A 24,175-nucleotide genomic window follows, 5' to 3' on the forward strand; every position below is an offset into this window, starting at 1 on the left:
GCAAAAATCCGCCATCTTGTTAGAAGCGCCGCATTGTAATGGATTGATGGTAGGTTCGGATCACTTAAATGATCTCGTTCACTGCCACGAGCCAATCAGAAGACCAGGATTGGAACTTCCTAAGGTCACGTGACGTGTCTACTATTTGCGCCATGTAAAAAGCATTAGTTAGATAGGCGTATTATTGACAGTTTCCATTCTAAACCTATTCTGTAATTCTGCTTTGTCAAATGATAGACTAGAATAGCAACACCAATGTTAATCTAATAGTGCCATTATAACGTGGACCTCACTATAATAGAATGATACAAGAATGGTACGAAGATGATAAGCAAGGATAGCAACATCAATGTTAATCGAATACTGTCATTTTACATGTATCTCACTATGAAGATGATACAAAGATGATACAATGATGATACAATCATATTATTATTATTGATGTCTTGACGTTTGGAATTTTAACATGAGTAAAATTTGTGGATTTGAGTGAAATTTTAATATTTTTTGTGATTTTGAAGGACGATTCTTGTTTGAATTTGTATTTTGAAATTAATTAATCTAAAAATTCAAAATTATTGTAGTAAACACATTTTTGAATCAAAATAGTGTGTTAATTAAGTTATCATATTTACATAACCTCTAGTCTGTTTATTCCAAATTAAGGTTTAAAGCAGTTTTGGGCGAATGCCTGTTGTTTTTACCTGGATTGTATCTATTGTCTATGAATAAATGAAATGAAATGAAATGAAATGAAATGAAATGATACGAAGATGATACAAAGATCATAAACAAGGACAGAAACACCAATGTTAATCAAATACTGTCATTATAACGAGGACCTCACTACTGGAAGATGATACAAAGTTGAATATGATACGAAGGTGATAACAAGATGATACAATGATTATACAAATATGATACAAAGATGATAGACGGATGATAGACAAGAACAGTAACACTAATATTAGTCAAATACTGCCATTATTAACGTGGTCCTCACCAGAGGAAGATGATACCAAGTTGATAAGAAGATAATACAAAGATGATACGAAGATGATAAAAAGATGCTACGAATATCATCTGTGTAAACAGATTTCATTCCTCAGCTCCCTCCCTTCCTTCCGGTAGTCTGTTAATGAGAAGTATGAATCCATTAAGTAACAAGACAAATAACTGACTAACCATTTTATTAACAAAGATGATACACGGTTGATAGACAAGGATAGCAGCACCAATTTTAGTCAAATTCTGCTATTATGTATGACATGGAGTTTACTAAAGGAAGATGATATGAAGGTGATAAACAAGGATAGCAACACCAATGTTAATCAAATACTGTCATTATAACGTGGACTTCACTATAGGAAGATGATACAAAGATGATACGAAGATAACAAGAATTGCAACACCAATCTTAAATCAAATACTGCCATTATAACTTGGACCTTACTACAGGAAGATGATACAAAGGTGATAGACAAGAATTGCAACACCAATTTCAATCAAATACTGCCATTATAACGTGGACCTCACTATGCAAATAACACCACGCTCCCCATTAAACCAATGCTGACATAGTAAAGAATTCACTTCAAACTGTCATCATCAATTATTGAATGAGTAGCATTGCAAGAAATTCTGTCAGTTTAAAGTGAAACTCTCACACCTGCAATTAATCACGTTTCGTAGTTTATTGTGCGTGACGTACATCATAACCAAATTCACCCCATTAATCTAGGGGAAATCACGTTCAAATCACATCAGGTCACGTATTGAATATAACTAACTGGAACAAAAGTGTTTTGAGCTGTCGAACACGTTGCGGAGATGATACAAATTTGGAATAATTGATGAAGTATTACATGACAACAATCATAACTCTGTTGAAATTGTTATACTTTGAGTGTGAAAAAAGTTTTGAACCCATGTGAGATTTGTGTGAGAAATGTGTTTCATCAGGACCTCCTGAATACCTTGGGAGGTCCTGGTTTCATCCAACATTAAAATATTGTCGAGCTCTTTATCGACATCAAACAGTATCAATACAGCAAAGAAATAATAAGAATAATCAAATGGTTTTAGAGTCTTGACAGTATTTTCAAGTGGAAATATCAATAGAATCTTGAAATAACTTTCCGTTACAATAATATGAAAAACTAAAGGGCCCTACAAACCTACGGATTTGGCTCGCGGATTTGGCCTGTCTTGGCTCGGCTCGGGCGAAATCCATGAGTGTGTAGGCTCTCCTGGCCGGGCGCGTGTAGTTACCAAAAATCTAAAAATCTACATTTTTCTATCAAAATTTCAATTTCAGATTCTGATTCAGCGCCCTCGAATTAGTGAAATGGCTCGCGGGAACTCTAAAATAGTCGAAAATAAAAGCTCTGTGAGCACTTTATTGTTATTAATGAAGACTATATAAACGGTTCCCAGTCAAATCTGTAAACCCATCAACTAACAAGCTAGCAAATATCTACTTTTTTATGCAAAAATTTGATTTCAGATTCGGATTTAGCGTCCTCGAATTAGTGAAATGGTTCACGGAACTCTAAAATAGTCGAAAATAAAAGCTCTGTGAGCACTTTATTGTTATTAATGAAGACTATATAATACGGATCCCAGTCAAATCTGAAAACCATTAACTAACAAGCTAGCAAATATCTACTCACAAATATCATAAATCCCATCAACTTCTATGAATCACATGATATCACACTATTATCACTCTTGTAGTATCACTTGTGTTCATACAATATGACTATGGAGATAACAATAACCCACCACGAAACTCCCGTCAAATCCTAGTATCACACTGCAATTATAACGTGGACCTCACTATGCAAATAACACCACGCTCCCCATTAAACCAATGCTGACATAGTAAAGAATTCACTTCAAACTGTCATCATCAATTATTGAATGAGTAGCATTGCAAGAAATTCTGTCAGTTTAAAGTGAAACTCTCACCCTGCAATTAATCACGTTTCGTAGTTTATTGTGCGTGACGTACATCATAACCAAATTCACCCCATTAATCTAGGGAAATCACGTTCAAATCACATCAGGTCACGTATTGAATATAACTAACTGGAACAAAAGTGTTTTGAGCTGTCGAACACGTTGCGGAGATGATACAATTTTGGAATAATTGATGAAGTATTACATGACAACAATCATAACTCTGTTGAATTGTTATACTTTGAGTGTGAAAAAAGTTTTGAACCCATGTGAGATTTGTGTGAGAAATGGGTTTTCATCAGGACCTCCTGAATACCTTGGGAGGTCCTGGTTTCATCCAACATTAAAATATTGTCGAGCTCTTTATCGACATCAAACAGTATCAATACAGCAAAGAAATAATAAAAATAATCAAATGGTTCTAGAGCCTTGACAGTATTTTCAAGCGGAAATATCAATAGAATCTTGAAATAACTTTCCGTTACAATAATATGAAAAACTAAAGGGCCCTACAAACCTACGGATTTTGCCTGTCTTGGCTCGGCTCGGGCGAAATCCATGAGTGTGTAGGCTCTCCTGGCCGGGCGCGTGTAGTTACCAAAAATCTAAAATCTACATTTTCTATCAAATTTCGATTTCAGATTCGGATTCAGCGCCCTCGAATTAGTGGAATGGTTCGCGGGAACTCTAAAATAGTCGAAAATAAAAGCTCTGTGAGCACTTTATTGTTATTAATGAAGACTATATAAAACGGTTCCCAGTCAAATCTGTAAACCCATCAACTAACAAGCTAGCAAATATCTACTTTTTTATGCAAAAATTTGATTTCAGATTCGGATTTAGCGTCCTCGAATTAGTGAAATGGTTCACGGAACTCTAAAATAGTCGAAAATAAAAGCTCTGTGAGCACTTTATTGTTATTAATGAAGACTATATAATACGGATCCCAGTCAAATCTGAAAACCCATCTAACTAACAAGCTAGCAAATATCTACTCACAAATATCATAAATCCATCAACTTCTATGAAATCACATGATATCACACTATTATCACTCTTGTATTATCACTTGTGTTCATACAATATGGAGTATGGAGATAACAATAACCCACCACGAAACTCCCGTCAAATCCTAGTATCACACTGCAATTCTGTGAGCTCTTACTAGGATAACAATCTCCCATTATGCAAAGTCATTAACTTCTGAATAGTGCTCAAACTGCCATCAGATTCTAACACTAGATTATCAAGTTATAACAATGCACTATTAGTATCCATGGCATGCAATTTCAACAATGTGCCCCATATTTCATCAACCATATAATTTCATCCATAAACTGAGGACGGGATTATGATGGAAATTGCACAGAATAGAATCCCATTCATGGATCATAGTTGGTTGGAAACTACTATGATGGAGATTGTTGAGAATGGAGCTCCATTTCATCAATCATATAATTCCATACATAGATTGAGGACAGGATTATGATAGAAATATAAGTCCGTTCATGAACCATAATTGTTCGAGATCGACTATGATGGAAACTGTTGAGAATCAAATTTCATTCTTAAAATCATGATTATTTGAAAACGATTATGACGGAGATTATAGCAAATATAACACCACTAGCCGTCAGGCTCGCTTCGCTCGCCATATCCGTCTAGCCAGGGGTTGAGTCCCCCTGAAAGTACCCCCGACTGGATCGTCCAAGAATGAGATCAGCGGGCTCGCTTCGCTCGCCTGCATTTTTCATTATTTGAGCATGCTTCATTCCATCAGAAAGTCAAAGTACTTCCTCGCTCGATTCAATCACCGATATTAATTAGTGCAGGGTGGAAAACTTCGTTAGGATATTAAGAAAATTACTATTGTACTGCAGTCAAGCCTTTGTAGTAAATTTGTAAATTTCTGTAGTAAATTTGAACATTTTCTGTTCATTTGTTCTTGATAAAGCTAAAAAAACGCTGGAAAAAGGCAGATTTCGGGCGTATCATTTGAATTTTTTGCAAATCCGTCCTTAGTGCGCCTCTGAACATGGGCCAACTTAACATACCTATCAAATTTGAACGTTTTTGGTCGAGTAGATTTTTAGCTCTGCTAGTGAGTGAGTCAGTCAGTGAGTGAGTGCCATTTCGCTTTTATACTAGTAGTTCTGTGAACAGTAGACCTCACGCAGTATTCTCATCCACAAGTACCTGATTGAAACTATAGACCTTATGGAAATACAGCAATAGACTGGCTTCTCCACACATCTGTGTAATCACTTGTCAGCTTATTTATGATGAATAATTCTATAGTCTGATTTTTAATCTAATATTGGCGTATGAAGGAGGCTCCGTTTTCCTTTAATATTATCCTTGAAATGCAGAATTTCCAAAAACCTTGTATATACGTCGACGCGCAATTAAAAAATGAACGTACCTGTCAAATTTCATGAAAATCTATTACCGCGTTTCACCGTAAATGCGCAACATATAAACATTTAAACATTCAAACATTCAAACATTAAGAGAAATGCCAAACCGTCGACTTGAATCTTGGACTTCACTTCGCTCGGTCAATAATTATAATAGATCCATAAACCATGATTGTTTATCAAGGGAATTGTTGAGAGTATATTCCATTTATAATCTATGATTATTTGGAAACGATTATGACATAAATATTGTAGAAAATATAATTCCATTCATAATCATGATTGTTTGGAAACGATTATGACAGAAACTGTAGCAAATATAATTCCATTCATAAACCATGATAGCTTGGACATGATTACGATGGAAATTGTAGCGCTGTTAATGGGTTTATGGTATAATGCTGAAGTCAGCTTCCAAATTTCACTCCAATCTCATTAGGACCTGCCCAAATTATGCTGAATGCATGCGAAAGCAATTTTGTGTTAACGGTTTACCAATTGATGTTAAACTGAGTTTGAATCGAGGTCATTATAATGCAAAGCGTTGCCTGGAGTTGACAGGTTGGATTGACGTTTGTCGATGACGTAAACTGATTAGTTGTTGGACAAATTGCTGTGATAGTTTAGAAACGAGATTAGATTCCCATTAATGGACTTCAATTGTTGGATATTCGTTGCAATGATACACAAATTATATTGGGACAAGAATAATTAAGGACTGAAAATTTTGTGAAGTGAAGAAACTAACCAGAGTCAACCTATTTAGGACTATGTGTAACCTTATATAAATGGGAGAGACGAATAGCTCAAGGTTACCTTATTTTTCCTCTCCCTACCTTTTTGATGATATAATTGTTGTATGAATGAATGAAGTTTGACATACGCATCCATTATACCTGAGCTATGTCCATAGCTGGGCTGTTGTTGAATTAATTAATTAATTAATTAATTAATTAATTAATAATTAATTATTAATTAATTAATTAATTAATTAATTAATTAATTAATTAATTATTTAATTAAAAATAATTATTTATTCTTATTAATTATTTTTAATTAAAATTAAGTTAATTAATTAATTAAGAATTAATTAATTCCTACAAAATAGAAATGGAGAATTAACGAACAATTTGAAGATTGAGGCCCGGTTGCACAAAAGCCGGTTAAATTTTAACCGTGAATGATTTCACAAGAACCAATTAGAGAATGCTTTTTTGAAAAGACGGCTTTTCTGATGGTTCTAGTGAATGAATCACGTTTGAAATTTAACCGGCTTTTGTGCAACCGGCACGAAATCAGTTTGGTCTATCATGATTATGGGTGACTGATTATAGTGATTGAGTGAAGCCTTAATTATAATAGAGAAGCCCAGTAATACTTTCAATGAAGAACTAATAGTTGTACACTAATAATATTCGTAGTATGCTATTTTGTTGGCGAGGAATCCCTTGCAAATACCTCGTCTGAAGAATTTCAGCAGTAATTAAATTCTAGAAGGTTCATCGTGAATATTGGGTGACCCTTACAACTGCTTCTCAGGAATATCTGACCTACCTCGTGATTTTGTTGATATTGTGGGGTCACTTATTTAAATGCCGTCACACAGGTATAAAATCTTACACTGAACCCTCGGTGTCGTAATCTCAAATTTTTGAGTATGTGGATGAATTCTACTGAACACCAAACTGAGAGATTCAATATAAGATTTAATTAAATAGTCCAAATCGCGGGAAGCACAAACTCCTGCACACCCTTGATCTGTTCAATAACTATGTCTATGAGAATAATATTCTCTGCAAGTATGTGTCGTAGTGTAGCAATTGCTAGACACCAGATTCAGAGACCTCAAATTATTACCTGTATTGTGGACAGTGCACAAAATCAAACAGGTCGAGCAAGGAACTTGGTGCATATAATTTGCGGGATTGTGCCACTAATAAATTCCGACGGTCTAGGCTCGGTTTGATATACCAAATGCCGTTCGGAAGATACTTCGCGGACAGAATCTTTCCAAGTTTCAGGCTCTATTGTATGATTCTCTACGCTGTAACTGTTTCTGCTCTGTGGTAGGAACTTTTATTCCTAAGTCGATGAAGGGCACAGATAGAAGCTGAGATGTTAGCAGGTAAGGACAGAGAACGTATGATCTCGATCCGACCCCACTTGATACCTCCACTTAGATCTCTGTTCCTTGAACCAAATTTGGATCAATTATTTCAATGATCGTTTTTGATCGGTGCTTAACAAGTACAAACGTGCCAAACACAAAATCTGAATGGCTAAAGAAATAATCGAACTCAGGAAATGAAGTATTGAATTTGAAATATAATGAACAGTAATAATAATTAATAAACAGTTCAATTTCAAGATTTGATAAACAGGTTTTGAATAATTTTCTGCTGACAGGCTTATTTGAATTAGTGCTATGATGATCATGCTCGTTCTTCTACAAAGTTTAAAAATTCTTGAAGATTATAATTATGATTTCAATGATTTAACTAGAAAATATTACAATATGTGAAATTTAATCAGGGTCGTGATTCAGGCAGATGAGGACAGTTAAACGACCACAAAACTAACAATTACAATTCAGTACACTTAAGCTATTTTCGCTTTCGACGTGGCCATTAATGATTAGCAAAGAAAAATTTGCAGTAATTTCTGTACTTTTCGAAGCGAAGGGTGGGGCCCCAAAAAATGAAAAGAAAATTCACGTGATCCTTCTTGGTATGGTAGTTTCTTTGAATTAATTTCGATTCGATGGTTCGTCCCAACTTCAATCTTCAGCACATGGGAGATATCATTTATAAATAAATTATTTCCTCCACTGATACAAAATGAATAATAAGATAATGAATAATAATAAGTAATCAATTGATAGAATAATTTTACAAATATGACGAATAATATTGCCTCAGATATAGGCTAACATTTAAATTACATAAATTTAACAAATAAGAATCTCACTAGAAAAATGGTAACTTTGAGAACAAGGTCTTTACAGTGAAGGCATTGAAAGGGAAGTAGTGTCTCTCTTCTCAAAAAACTCTTGCTTGAGCAGTTCCGTCTTACTCAATTTGCATAGAATTTTGCTATTGGTGGAAATAGTATGACGTATACATCATGTCAGAGATGAGTAAGAGAATAGTTCTTGCTTACAATAATAAACTTAAATTACCTGCCTTTTATTAGTAATTAAATTCTCTTCATATTTCTCCTTATTCAACATACAATGTGTTACCGCATATGATAAGCCCTTTTCTAGTTGTTGATAACAAAATAGAATATATGTTTGAATATCATCCCTTTTTGGTGTCATTTTTCTGACCTATGATTGGCCTACAGAGACTTTTACATCAGTCCATGCGGTTGATTCTATAATAATTATTATATAATATTAATATTTCATACAAGAGATTCTTATTACATTAATAAACAACAAAAACTATTATTACAATTCTCATCAATGATAATGCTTGTATCATGACCATGCTCGCTTTTATAATATCTAACATGTTGTATATTTCCATTAATAACCATTAGTTGTACACTAATAATATCGTATGCTCTATTTTGTTGGTGAGGAATCCTTTGCAATAACCTCGTCTGAAGAATTTCAGCAGTAATTAAATTGTAGAAGGTTCATCGGAATATTGGGTGACCCTCTCAACTGCACCTCAAGAATCTCTGACCTATTTTTTGATTTTGTTGATATTTACTTAAGAAGGTTTCGTGTATATGATTCCAATATTGTACGATTCTATCAACTGCATCTTGAAAATCTCTGACCCACTTCTGAATTTTGTTGATATTCACTTGAGAAGTAGACTACTCGTGCTCTATCACATTCCCATCATTCGTGTAAATATTTCGGAGGGAGCTGAAGAATAAGGAAACGATGGGAACTGGAAAGAAATAGAAACGAAGGAAACAGAAACGGAATAGAAGCGTCTAAACCAATAACAAGAAATCTCGGCAACTCAGAAGTTGTGCAATATTTCCCATAAGTAGGCATTTCAAAGGGAGTTTTGGGGGAGGCCTTCTGTCAGCCCTCACCTTCCCCCTCACACAACCCAACACAGAAAAAGCGAGGAAATATTTCTCATAAGTACACATTTCAAAGGAAGTTGTAGGAAGGTCTACTGTCAGGTCAGCCCATCCTTTCCTCACTGTAAAAAGCAAGGAAATATTTTTTGACATTCTTACTTAATTACAGCTGTTTTCCATGCATTAAATCAAGCCGGTAAACAGCTGTTTGCAAAACAAGAAAGCATGTGATTTTCATTACAGCATACAATACTGTAAAGAGATCATATGTTCTCTTTACAGTCGAGTATGTTAGGACACTACTGAGTCCTAATAACATCTGAGTAATATTAATATATTAACTCAAATAATTAAAGAACTCATTTAAGGAGTTTCATGTTATGAGAATTCATCTGAAATCTTATAATTTAGGCCTTTATATTTTATTTGAGCTCAAAGGGTCTGTCTGTTATGAACTAGGCGCTACGGGCTAGGTCATGTTTATAGAATGCAGTAGCTCGAGCAGCAGCAGGTAATGGTTTCTGTTTCTCAGAAATATTATTCTTTCTCAGATAAGTTTAACAAAAAATATTGTACGTAACTTGTACGGTAACGTATTTACCGCATTCGTATGATAATTCTGAAACAATCATACTTAGGTGGTAAATTATCGTTACCGGACTTGTTACGTAAAGCACTATTACATAAGAACACATTCAGAAGGGTTTTGTGGGGGAAAGGTGGGGTTGACTATAGACTCCCCCCCTCCCAATGTAACAGCTACGAGATATTTTTCATGAATGGAACATCTCAATATTGCAGTGGTGTGGAACGGGGATGACTATAATTAAGGTGCGTACAGATATACGCGCCGCTAAGATGAGCAATTCACTTTTAATCAGCTGATTATATCTGTATTTTTACAGAAACGGTAAGATACAGATATAAAAAGCTTGGCATCAGCTGATTGAAAGTGAATTGCTCATGTTCGCGGCGCGAACATGAGCAATTCACTTTTAATCAGCTGATTATATCTGTATTTTTACAGAAACGGTAAGATACAGATATAAAAAGCTTGGCATCAGCTGATTAAAAGTGAATTGCTCATGTTCGCGGCGCGTAAATGTGTACGCACATTTAGACTATTCCCATCCCAAAAACAAATAGTAGTAAAATACGAAGAAGTAGAAGAAGGAGAGGAATAAGGGGGAGGAGGAGAAGGAGGAGAATGAGGAGAATGAGGAGAATGAGGAGAATGAGGAGAAGGAGGAGAAGGAGAAGAAGAAGGAGAAGGAGAAGAAGAAGAAGAAGAAGAAGAAGAAGAAGAAGAAGAGAAGAAGAAGAAGAAGAAGAAGAAGAAGAAGAAGAAGAAGAAGAAGAACAACAACAACAACAACAACAACAACAACAACAACAACAACAACAACAACAAGAACAAGAAGAAGAAGAATAACAAGAATAACAAGAACAAGAACAAGAACAAAAACAAGAACAAGAACAAGAACAAGAACAAGAACAAGAACAAGAACAAGAACAAGAACAAGAACAAGAACAAGAACAAGAAAAAGAGCAAGAACAAGAAAGATAGCAGAGAAAGAAGGAAGTAGAAGGATGAAGAAGAAGGAGAAGGAGAAGGAAAAGAAGCAATGAAATATTTCTCATAAGTGCACATTCCAATTGCATGGGATGAAGGAAGGATGGTTGCTATTAACCCTCCTCACTTGCCCACAACCAAAAATGGCAATGAGCATGCGTGAAGGTTGCAATGGGCAGGGAAGTGTTACTATTACTACTTGGGCAGCGAGAAAAAAGGAGAAAAGTAGGTTATAGTCACATTTTTCAGACGTGACTGCTAGGTTGGTTGCAATATTAACGCGCGAAGTGGCATATTGTAGGGGAAGTAGGTGAAGAGGGGGAAGTAAGCGAAGAGGGGAAGAAGAGACGGAGTAGAAGAAGGAGAATGTGAAGAATCGGTAGGAGTAGGAGGAGAAAGAAGTGGAAGCAGAAGTAGAAGAAGAAGGATACGAAGGGAGGCGAAGTGGGAGATGGATAACAATCAGGAAAGGAGTAGATAAGGTAGAGAAAAAGCGAATAATAGGAAAGAATATAAGATAAATGTAGTGCAGTTAAGTGTATAGTGAGGTCCACCTTATAATGGCAGTGGAGAACAACGTTGCCGATCCTCTATCTTGTCAATGCCCTCTACTGACGGTAGCTGATACAGGTTTTTTGATGTAATATTAACTGTTCATTCTCACTAAAAAAATCTGGTGTGGTACACTCACACAACTTTCCTTGCTCATATTTGAAACTACGATCAGACTTCTGTATATGTGTATGTATAATTGTTTTCAGAGTACTTTTTCCTTTGTGTAAATTGTGAAATTCGATAGATTTTCTCAAAGTCGTCAAAACAGCTGTTCTACAGATGAAATATGTCGACTATGTGTTCTTTTTATGAACGGCGCTACCTACCCTACCTCATGCACGAGAAAGAAGGTTACTAAGTCCATTTCTCAAGGATGGGGTGGACCCCCCATTAGTTTCCCTGAAAGGAGACATGCCAGTTGATAGAGCTGATAAATAACTATACAGGGTATGAATTTGAAAAAAATCGGTCAAGTTATTTCTGAGAAAATCGTGAAAGACATGGTTTTTTAGTAATTATCCGCCATTTTTCTCAATAATATTACGGAGCTCCTGCAATTTTCCCAGAAATGAGACTCATGTCAGTTGATAGGGCTTATAAATAGATATCCATGGTATCAATTTGAAGAAAATCGTTAGAGCCGTTTTCGAGAAAACCATGAAAAACATGGTTTCTTAGTAATTATCCTCTTCTTCTTCTTCTTTGGCTTTACAACCCAGTGCGGGTCACAGCCTCTCTCAACTTCTGCCTCCAAGCATCCCTGTCCAACGCTGCACTTCTCCATCTCCGCACACCTATCACTGAGGCGTCATTATTCACCACATCCATCCATCTAGTTTTTGACGTCCTCTCTTTCTCCGACCGTACAGTCTTCCTTCCATAACCATCTTTGGCGGGTATGCGTCGTCAGCTCTCATCAGGTGCCCTGCCAATCTTAGCCTGCGTACTCGCATCAAGGTTACCACATCTGCGTGCTGGTACAACCTGTACAACTCTTCATTGTGTCGCCGGCGCCAGGCTCCCGATTCCTGTACACCCCCAAAGATCCTCCTCAGGATTTTCCTCTCAAACAAGCCAAGCATTTTTTCGTCTGCTAGTGTGGTCGCCCATGTCTCGCTACCGTATAACAGAACATGCAAAATGATAGTCCGGTAGAGCATCAGCTTGGTCTTTCTACTCACAGTTTGGCTCTTCAAAATATTGGACATGGCAAAATAGCATCTATTTGCTAGCAATACTCTTCTCCTCACCTCTCTGCTTGTATCATTTGTGGCATTTATAGAAGATCCTAGATATATAAACTCTTCCACAATCTCAAAATGCTTTCCATCAATTTCAATGAGTGCTTCCCGTTCATGCGTGCCTAATGCCCCCGAGCCACCAGCCACCATCACTTTGGATTTCTTCTCATTAATGACAAGACCTATTTTTTTGCAGCCTCCTCAAGCCTTCCATAAGCGTCATAGATGCTGTAGACCTGCTAACAATGTCTACATCGTCTGCTTGAGCTAGAATCTGGGTGAGTCGGTTGTAGATAGTACCTCTAGTGCTAATTTGGGAGTCTCTGATCACTTTTTCTAGAGTCAAATTGAAAAGCAGGCATGATAGGGCATTTCCCTGTCTTACTCCATTGTGCACTTCAAAATTCTCTGAAGAGTTGTTCTGTATTCTGACGCAGGAAACAACCTTCTTCATGGTCATCTGGACTAGTCTCGCAAGCTTACTTGGAATATTCATCTCCATCATAGCCTCAAACAATTTGCTTCTAAGTTTGGAGAAGTACTTTTTCACGGCCTCCAGATACACTTAGATGTCAGATATTGGACGAATACGTGAGAAGATGAATTCAAGAAGGAAGGGAGAAAAAGGAGTGAAGTGAGAAGAAAAGGGGAAAAATGTGCGAATGAGCAGAGAAGAAGACGATAAATATGGAGAAGTACAGTAAATAAGAGAAGAAGTACACTTTTAGTGTGGAGAAGCGGCCTTTTACGGCCTTCAAAATACGCCCAGATATTATGATAGTGGAGTCTGACTGCAGGTTGCTCCCACGTGAAGTGTCAGCATTACTAATGTATGTAGCTAGTGCTTCACATTCAACCTATACTGTCAGTTTGTAATGAATCTCACTGAAGTCAGATCCATATCAAAATGTCAGCATTCTTTAGAAATAACATCAATGTGCTACTCTTTCAACCATTTCTGTCGGTTTGTGGTGAATTTGGGTTCTATATACACAGAGGCAATCTGTGTACTTAGTGACTGGCGTGATATGAGAGCCATATAGGAAGGACTACTCCGACGCCCTTCTGAAAATGGTTCTGATTTTGCCGTCACGTCCTTGGAAAATCTTATCGGTGCAGAATATTGGAGGTAGAAACTGAAATGTGGAGAGAGTTTTCGAAGGATTCAATGTCGGAGAAGGGCTGGAAGAAGTAGAACAAGAATGAGAAGAGGAAGAAGATGAAGAGGAGAATGGCAAGAAATAGGAGGATCATTACTAGTAGTTCTGTGAACAATAGACCTCACGAAGTTTTCTCATCCACAAGTATCTGATGTCACCTGTTCTAGTTGATTCAGTTGAATCACAAATTTACAGTTGAATCATAATTTAATCTTAAAAACTGTTATTTGTTTTCTCCAAGATCCAAAACTCACTTATGTTGCCAGACATCTGTGTAATGCAGGCTATAGTCTGATTGATCCTATCTTCAAAGTAGATGATATAATATATAGTGATATCAGAGTATGGAGGAATTCCTTTTCTTTTCATATCAACCTCAAAATGCAAAATTTCAAAAGACCTTGTGAATACATAGACATGCAGTTGAAAAAGTAATATTCCTGCCAAATTTCATCGAATTCTATCAACACGTTTGGCCGTAATCGCGTTACATACAGACAGACAAAAGCAAATCGAGTTGAAACATAGACCTCACTACGTTCGGTCAATTATTATTAGAATGGGGTGGAAGGAAGAAGGAGCTACAGAGTATTTGATAGGTAAATATATTATGTTGACGTGATACATAACCTAGCTACATTTGGACTATTGTGAAAATTAGGATTGGAACCGTTTTGGGCGTAAGCCTGTGGTACTTTCCTGTGAGTTGTGTGATTCTGAATGATTACATTAAATAAATAAAAGAAATAAATGTGAGAGAATGAGAAGAAGAACTAGGAGATGATGAGGAAGAAAATCGGGGATTTATGTGAGAATGAGGAATGAGGAGTGATTGAGAGAAATAAAGCAAGATACTGGTGAAGAGGAGAACAATGAGAACTATGGAGAGGAAGGAGTGTCACAAGTGGATGAGGAAGAAGGATGGAAATAAGACAGGAGGAGAAGAAGGAGAAAGAGAAGAAGGAAACATTGGGAAAGAAGAAGAAGAAGATGAGGAGAAGGAGGAAGAAGGAGATGAGGGAGAAGAAGACTTTGGAAGAAGAAGAAGGAGGAGAAGAGGAAAATGAGGGAGATTTAGAGCGAGAAGGAGAGGAAGAAGAAGAAGGAGAAAAAGAAGTCGAGAAAGAAGAAGAAGAAGAAGTCGAAAAAGAAGAAGAAGAAGAAGAAGAAGAAGAAGAAGAAGAAGAGAAGAAGAAGAAGAAGAAGAAGAAGAAGAGAAGAAGAAGAAGAAGAAGAGTGAATGAATCCATGGAAAAATCAGGAAGGTCAGAAGGAAACTCAGTTGAAGAAGAAAAAAGAAGACTAGGGAAAGTTAGAAAATGAGTAGATGAAGTGGAAAGAAGAACATAAGAGAACGAAGAGAAAGTGGTGGGAGGAGAAAATATTTAGAATTGGATTAAAAGGTCGTGAGAAATGAGAAAGAAGATAGAAGTAAGCTATAAGATAGAGTAAGTGGGAAAGAAACAATGAGAACCCGACATAAACATTAAATAAACATTAAATGTTCGTACTATAGTGAGCTCCATTTTAAACTGCCACCATTTCTCATAAATAACTTCAATTTTTCCCATTGCTAACAGGTTGAAATTAATAGACTATAGACTACAGAGCAATACGTACAAAAGTTTAATCCATAACTATTTAAAAGTTTATTCCATAACTAACCATTTCCAAACAGATTACGTAAGCTTGAATATAGGTCTGCTTGATACTATACTAATTTAATAAGTTGATTAGTTGTTATGAGTTTTCCAATTAGTTTTATGATATCTATGAAATGGAACATGACCTATATCAAGTCTTATGAGATAGTATTGACATTGAATCAGTGTAATTATTTTAATTACACTCACTTAGGCCTACCCATTGATAAGAATCATTATGTAAAAGAATATTGATAAAACAATGAAACCTTCCACAAGGTGTATTGTAGACATTCAGTTCATCATTTACTTTTCTAAAGTAATAATCCGCTCTCTGATAAACTATTTAATGGTACTAGTTGCTGAAATATTTTTGAAAAAGTATATTGTAAATAGCTAAGTTTCTCATTGGAATTCAGAATTCAAAATGTACAAATTTGAAGATATAACAGTTGGTGAGAATTATGTGATAAGAGAAGCAAGACGGAAAGATTGTGTGCAAATAAGAGAGATGATAAAGGTAGGAGAGAGTGAAATTAAAGGAAGATTTAATTATTATTTTAATTATAACACTTTATATTCTAATTCACTTTCGTGGCAATGCTTGTCCTATTTTCAACAGTTCTTCGACAACAATTTCACAAATAATATAATATTAATCCTGTTCAGTAAAAAATCTCATAAACGAGTGTTATTAGGAAGCCAAACACAATAATTGTAATATTTATTGATAACTTTTTTGAATAATGACATTAAAAATAGATTTTTTTGCATAATTCTTGAAAAACCTCATAGCTTTGCTGCTTGAAACTGATGTTGTTAGTTTAGTGTTACCTTTCTATATTTTTTTATAACTTTACCTTTCTATATTTTTTATACCTTAGTTTAGTGTTTTCTAAATTTTTTTATACCTTTACCTTTCTATATTTTTCTATATCGCATACCTTTCTATATTGTTTTATTGGTATGATTTGTATTTTAAATCTTATCCTCCTGACAATTTTATGAAATTTCTTGCTGAAATAAATCATTGTATAATCTGTAAATCTACATTTACTGAAACTTGTATCATCTATTGTACGGTAACTGGCTTGTGTCATGGAGTATAGAGGAGCAATTATTATTTTTTTGGATTTTTGAATTATATTTTAATTTAACACATTAAATCCGTCGGACCCGGCTGCCTAAAAAAACAATTGTTAGGTGATGTCAGAGGCCCTGAAATTGATCAGTTGCGACCTGAAAACTTTGACACCAGACCTGAGCCAGCCAGGTCACACGATATTATTATTTTCATTTTTTCTATTGTGTGATATTCCATGCAGTATAATAATATTGAATAGTTTGTTTCCATAATAGACAAATTGGTATCATTATTTCTTATCAGACTTCTCCATGTTATACATTCGTTTGAATAATATGATGAATCTAAATCGATGGGAATAGTGTGCTGAGTATAACAGTCTTCTTCACCTCAGTACAAATTATTGTTTTCTCCCCTCCCCTTCAAATTAATGTTCTTATATTGATTTAGAGTTTTAATTTCGTTCTAAATAGCGATTGAATGAAAATTGATCATTGACAAGAACTGTCTTCTTCACCTCAAAATAAATTGTTCTCTTTCTTTCAAATTATTTTTTTCTCCTCACTCTTTCTAGGATCTAGCAAGAGTCTTGGGCGTGCCTGGGAACTATCCAGAATATGATGTTAAAAGTGAGTTACCACTTTTATTTATTTATTCATATTCGTTCGAAAATCATAGTGCTGTTTGCACAACAGCCGGTTAAATTTTAACCGTGATTAATTCCACGAGAACCAATCGGAGAAGCCGTCTTTCCAAAAACGCTTTCTCTGATTGGTTCTCGTGAAATTAATCACGGTTAAAATTTAAGGGGCTATTGTGCAACCGGGCCATAGTATCATGACATTTGGAACAACAGATTGAAGCCAAAAATTTACCCATTCCAATTTATACAACACAGTAGAAAAATTTAGGTTGAGCTACACATTTGAAATTGGAAGATTCATACTCTGAAAAGCAAGAGGATGAACAAGCATTTTCCAGAGACTCATAATAATTATTGCGAATGCAATTAATCATGTAATCAAGTAGGCCTATAAAAAATTGAGAGTTCTCTCAACTTCAGATTCAAGTTCATTATTGTAGATTTTCTTTCCTTCGGATTTTATTTGCTTCCATATTACATTCAACATTCTCCTCTTATCCATGATGCGTTGTATTTGCAACGTTGATTACAAAGACGATTCCAACAAGAAATCCTTCCTAAGAATCTCCAGTTTGAAACCAGAGGAACCAGAGTATAACCAGAATTAGTACGGTGTGATCAGATAGAAAATACCTGCACTTCTTATATCATACCAAAGAAAAAGTACGAAGTCTATGGGCCGGTTTCCGAGCTCGGGATTTAGCTAAGTCCTAGACTTTAAACAGCTGGAGTCAGAAAATTGGCTTTTCAAAAGGGGGCGTAGTCGCAGCTTTTATAACAGTAGTCGTATTTTTATTTTCTCATTTCTATAATTGGAAACGTTTTTCCTTGACGAAATTAGACATTCCTAATCATTTCAAAATAGCTGAAACTTAACACTATTTTCTCTTTATTTTATTTTGTGTTCAATTTTTTAGTTTTTCGAAATTTAATTCTAACATGACTATGACAATGACTGCGACTACGCCCCGTTTTGGAAAACCAATTTTCTGACTCGAGCTGTTTAAAGTCTAGGACTTGGCTAAATCCCGAGCTCGGAAACCGGCCCTAAATCGGTCTTGTCTTGTATAACATAGAATACTAGATCTATGATCAATCGAGTTGATCACAATTAATTATTATACATTTCATATTTTAATATTGACTTTCAATTTACAGCTTTGGAAATAAACGGTTTTGACACCAATCCTCCAGCTTTCAAATGCTTAGTAGTCGAGTACAAAAATAGAAAAACAAATTTGAATAACGGTAAGTTTTTTCAAGCTTTACTTTCCAACTTATTCACTTAGATCCTTCCACATTATTACGTGTCTTTCAAAAAACATTCGATGTAGCTTTTTTGAATTCAAATTCGAGATTTATAGATGCAGAATCTCGTAAATACGAAATCAAATTTTCAAACAATGCAGGTTTATCAGACCTACCTGGAGACTTTCTGCTTTTTTGAGAATTTTATCAAATTTCTTGAATGGATCATTTCAATTGGGCTACTTGAGGTTTGATTATATAAAATTACTAGATACTTTTGTATTATTACAAAATTAAACACTACTAGCGTCGACCATAGAATGGATCAATGTAAGGTTCGAGTTTAAGATTTATAAGTTTTCTCTGGTTTCGACAATATTTTGACTTGAGAATGACATAATCATCGAAGCTATAGTGAGGTCCACGTTATAATGGCAGTGTTTGATTAGCAATGGTATCACTATCCTTGTCTATCCTTGTAAACAAAGCGGATAGCTCTTTCCCGCTCTGCTCTATTGCCAGATCGTCTTTTAACAATGTGGAATTAATAATTAATTAACAAAATATTTTAGAAAATTCATTATGAAATTATTAAAAAATATAATTTCTTTTTTAATAAGGTATAATTTATCATTTTGAACGTGAATGAGTAGTATTTAATATTACATTAATAAACCTGTATCAGCTACCGTCTATGAAAGGCATTGACAAGACAGAGGTTCGGCAACGTTCTTCTCTTATCTTCCTCCACTGCCATTATAAAATGGACCTCACTTTAGTTGTGTTTAATATTCAAAAAACTACAAGGGTACTAATGACTTCTATTCAATATTTCAAAATTTTCATCTGTTGATTTTTCCAGGCTTCGATAGCCAAAATGAAAATGACTGCACGCTTGTTGGATATGCCTTCTTTTTCTACACATTCAGCTCATTGAGCGGCAAGGAAATGTTTCTTGAGGATTTCTATATAATGGAAGAGCACCAGGGTAAAGGACTTGGAACAAAGCTGTTTGACTCTGTAGTTGAGGTAAAATACAAGTGGTGTTTAGGGATATTTCGAGTATTTTGATTGGTATCATAATTATTTGAGCAGCTATTGTAAATAACGGATCAAGCGCAGAAATTAAGTTTTTGAGATAATTGAAAAAACATAATAACTAGAATATCTATTTAAGTGGATTTTTTTTAAAACAATAGACTCTATTTATCATGATTGTCTTCATCGATACTAAGATTTTCATTGAAATACGAATAGTGAGGAAAAAGATAAAAATATTATTGAAGTCAAAAATTTAAAACGGTTCTTGTTCCTTCATTGTTCTGTGAATAATGGGCTATGTGCAATCACCGAGACATATTGCAAAACAGATTATACAATAGCAATATCAAGCCATCTATTTATTCCCCTAATACATTATACGCCTTTCAGGTCAGTTGTGACCTGAATAGAATAGGCCCACCCATAAATGTACAATGGGAATCAAAACAGTTTGCTAATAACTCTTTAATAGCTAAGAGTCTTTAATAAAGGTACTAAATTCAGTTGAAATTCTATTGAGAAGTTTTTCTTTTTTTCATTTTTCAATGTACAATGGGAATCAAAACAGTTTGCTAATAACTCTTTAATAGCTAAGAGTCTGTAATAAAGGTACTAAATTCAGTTGAAATTCTATTGAGAAGATTTTTCTTCTTTTTCATTTTTCAAAGAGGTTACGAACTCAGATGACCAACTCATGATAAAAAGGTTTATTTTAATTTTTCAAAAAACGGTATCATTGCTTTCTGTCTTTCCTCTTAGCTTCTGAAAGTTTGTTTGTTCCAGTACAATCCAGCAGTGGAAACTGAAAGTTTGCTATGTCTTCTGACTTGACACCTTTTTGTAAACATTAAAATGTTTTATTCGTCCATTTCGTTGAAGGAGTTCTTCCATTTGTACTTTGCCAGGGTTGGCTCTACTTACCCGGATATACTGCGCTTTAGAAATTTTAATATTTTGTATCAATCAACAAAGTGCCAGCTTTTCCAAAGTCGAAAAAATCCTCTTTCTCCATAACAGTAACCTGAAATGGATGGTTATGGTTCGCCTGAACAATAACTCCACTAACTCCAAGTGTTTAATCTAAGAAGATAGGCCTATACAGCAAACGCTCAAATAACCTCAAACCTCAAACCAGCAACAATCAACAGTTCTTATGTCGCTGACTCAGAATTTTCAAAAACGACTGCGTGAGTTGGCTCAAACCCAATCTGGTGAATATATTTGAACTACTTCTCGATGTTCTGTCGCTTGGCCCATTATTTACAATAGTTGCTCATTTATTTATTTAATCATGTACCATTATGGCACTTAAATAGAATAAATAAATAAAATAAAATGAATAAATGTTTATTCCCCCAAAAAAAACTAAACTACAACATCACTTACACAAAATATTAGATAAATTACAATATTACATACAATAGTTGGTTACAAAAATTTCTTATAATGTGTCCTCTACTTGTTTAGTTTTTTCTGTGTGGAAATTGACCTACTCCTCTATGGCATACCATGTTCTAGAGTAGTTTTGTTAGTTTTTTTGTGCGTATTATTAATTAGTTAGAGTTTAGTAAGTCATTAGGTGGTTAGTTGTTATTTGAAATAATGTTTTCTATGTTCAGTCTCCTTTGCTCATCAACCAATTGTGTACTATTGTTTTGCACTTTCTAGGATGATTAATCTGTTTAAAGTTTGCAGGAAGTAGATTATATAATTTTGGTGCTAAATGATTGAAATGTCTCTGGTATAATGCCTTCCTTGCAACACTGGTGATGAGAAGATTCCTGTATCTGGTGTTTTGGTTGTGGTTTCTGGTTTGAAAGTTGTTGGGTTCTTGTGTAATCTGCATAGTACCTCCTTGGAGTAAAGCTGTCTTGGATCCATCACTTATGTTGGAAGGTACAACAGGCTTATGCCCGAAACTGTCTCTTTCCAAATTTATACTACAATCCAAATAAAAATCTGGCTATTATCTAAGATAAAAATCTCAAGCTACTATAATTGATTAGAATATCAATTACATGGTTGTGTTATGATATTATAAGAGATTGATTGTATGGGTGGAAATTTCGTGTATTTCTCAATTGTAAACGAAAATATTGATGTTGTCAATACCAGTACATATTTCAGAATACGTCAGTAACTAGATTTCATAAAATTCATCATAAATTACTGCAGTAAATCTAATAAATTCGTGATCAAGTATATTAGATAGATTTAGTAGGAAAAAAATGGAAATACAAAAGAGCATCTGTTGCATATGGAAAGATACATTAAAGCTCCTTGTAAATGTTGTATTCATCCCTGTAACTGAATAGATGGAAATTCGATTTACTTTATTCGCGTGTTTTCGAAATACTAGTTTCGGTTGTTACATGATTATCAATCTCTAGTAAACTGAAAGCTGAAACATTCAGCAGCATTCAGGTGATGCGCCTGACGGTTAAGCTTCTTCACTGTCATTGGCCGAGACTAGACACGCCCATATTTCAAATATTCACAGTTATGAACCGTTTAAACAACGGTTACGCAGTTACTGTTTACAGTTCATGAGAACCGTTAAACAACAAATAATAATGAAATAATGGTCATTATTCCATATCCAGATACTACCAAACAGAATGATTCACCTGAGGTGTAACAATAGGTAACTTGTTACTCCTCACCTCTACAGGTCTTTACAACCCTTGGACTCCTCACATAGCCTCTCCATCTGTCTCGATCCTCGACCTGCTTCCTCCAGTTACGAACTCCAAGCGTATTTAGATCGCGTTCCACATCATCCGTCCATCTATTTCTTGATCGACCTTTTCTTCTTCTGTTATATATTTTCTCCTTCATATACATTTCACCATTCTTCCATCTTCCATTCTCAACATATGCCCCATCCATCTTATTCGGCCAGCTTACTACTATCTGAGATAGGAAAGATAGCATAGGAAGATATCCCGTGATAATAGTCGTATAATGTTCCATATTTCAAGCCGATTTTTGTTAACTCAAGCCGATTCCTGTCGACTACTGTCCATTATTACTGTTTTGGTCGGGTGAGAGTGTAAGAACAGCTCAGTTTAAAAGACCACCAGCGTCACATAGCTTCACGAGAAAGTATATTACTAGGACTATCGGCTTCAGTTACGCCCTATACCATGGGATATACAGAGTGATTCACCTGAGGTGTAACAATAGGTAACTTATTAACCGTTCATTCTACAGAAAACTTCAAATGTGCAACTTCCCTTCTTTTTTGTGACATTTTACGAAATGCCATTTTTAATTGAAAATTTGGCTGCCATCTTCCATCTTACAACTCAATTATTCGAATAGCACCCATTTTTCATGATATTTTTGAATTCCACATACAATTTTAAGACATTTTTACTCTTGTAATTTTTTTGATAAACCTAACCGTTTAGGATGAACAGCCATAAGCCAGTACATTATGCAACATCCAAATGATTATGTGTGGCTTATTATGGCTGTACATCCTAAACGTTTAGGTTTATCGAAAAAATCACAAGAGTAAAATGTCTTAAAATTCTATGTGGAATCCAAAAATATCATAAGAAATGGGTGCCATATAAAAAAAAGACAAGAGTTATATTTATTCATTTATATTTTTTACAGAGAAGCACTGATGAGAGAAAAACTAAGGATATGTACTCCTTATACTATTTCTTTCCCAAATTAGATAACACTTTGAAAGTCCAAATAGGGTTATGATTTCACTTTACTAAAATTTAGTCTATTTTCACTCAAAAAACAACGAAAACTAAGATTTTAAATTTTGACGATTGAAAACAGAATAAAAAAACAAAAATATCACACTCAAATCACCATTAATTGGAAAATTTTACAAAATTTAGAGCCAGAAAACACAACTCACTATTCAGCACAGCTGAGTAAAAGTGTCTTAAAATTTTACGTAGATCCAAAAATTTCATAAAAAAGAGAGTTGCCATTCAAATAAATAAAGATGTCCTCTATTTTGGAAGATGGCGGCCAAATTTCCAATTTAAAATGGCATGTTGTGAAATGTCACAAAAAAGGAGGAAAGTTGCCCATTTAAAGTTCTCTGTAAAATGAACGGTTATTAATAAGTTACCTATTGTTACACCTTATGTGAATCATCCTGTATGCTTATGCTAATACTATCTTTCCTGTATGATACTATTCTGTTAATACTATAAACACTACTCATGATATGTTATACAATACATTCAACTATTTCTCTATAAATAACAATCAATATTTAGATGGTAATTATAATGATTTAAGATTGTTTTCCATCGATAATTTTATTTTCCAGGTTGCATTAAATACCAACTGCTCAAATATGGCTTTCCTTGTGTATGATGGAAATCCAGTGAATAATTTCTACAAAAGAAGAGGAGCCATCAATCAAACAAAAGAGGACAAGCTTCATTACTGTCTAATAGAATATGAACAATTAATCAAATTACAACAAAAACGTGTGATTAACGGAAAAACTATTGTAGAAAAATAAAATATTGTTGAAATAATTGTGTTATTGTATTATTATATCGTTTTTATGAGAGAATTTA

At 34.8% G+C, this 24,175-nt stretch overlaps 2 protein-coding genes across 2 annotated transcripts in view; both read left to right on the top strand.

Moving 5' to 3' along the window:
* The window catches only part of LOC120351564 (protein ecdysoneless-like), a 6,477-nt gene extending 2,820 nt beyond the window's left edge, over positions 1-3,657 (top strand). The window contains exon 3 of the mRNA XM_039429371.1: positions 3,603-3,657. Coding sequence (XP_039285305.1) covers positions 3,603-3,657 — 55 coding nt within the window. The remainder of the gene's footprint in view (positions 1-3,602) is intronic.
* Positions 3,658-15,881: 12,224 nt separating this feature from the next.
* On the top strand, positions 15,882-24,135 carry LOC120351235 (diamine acetyltransferase 1-like). The gene is made up of 5 exons (XM_039427652.1): positions 15,882-16,117; positions 17,256-17,310; positions 18,483-18,572; positions 19,435-19,601; positions 23,920-24,135. Exons 1-5 carry the CDS (start codon positions 16,025-16,027, stop codon positions 24,115-24,117), a joined length of 603 nt encoding a protein of 200 aa, XP_039283586.1. The 5' UTR covers positions 15,882-16,024; the 3' UTR covers positions 24,118-24,135.
* The last annotated feature ends 40 nt before the right edge of the window (positions 24,136-24,175 follow it).

The sequence above is a fragment of the Nilaparvata lugens genome, chromosome 5, assembly GCF_014356525.2.
Source record: "Nilaparvata lugens isolate BPH chromosome 5, ASM1435652v1, whole genome shotgun sequence".
In the NCBI taxonomy this organism is placed as follows: domain Eukaryota; kingdom Metazoa; phylum Arthropoda; class Insecta; order Hemiptera; family Delphacidae; genus Nilaparvata; species Nilaparvata lugens.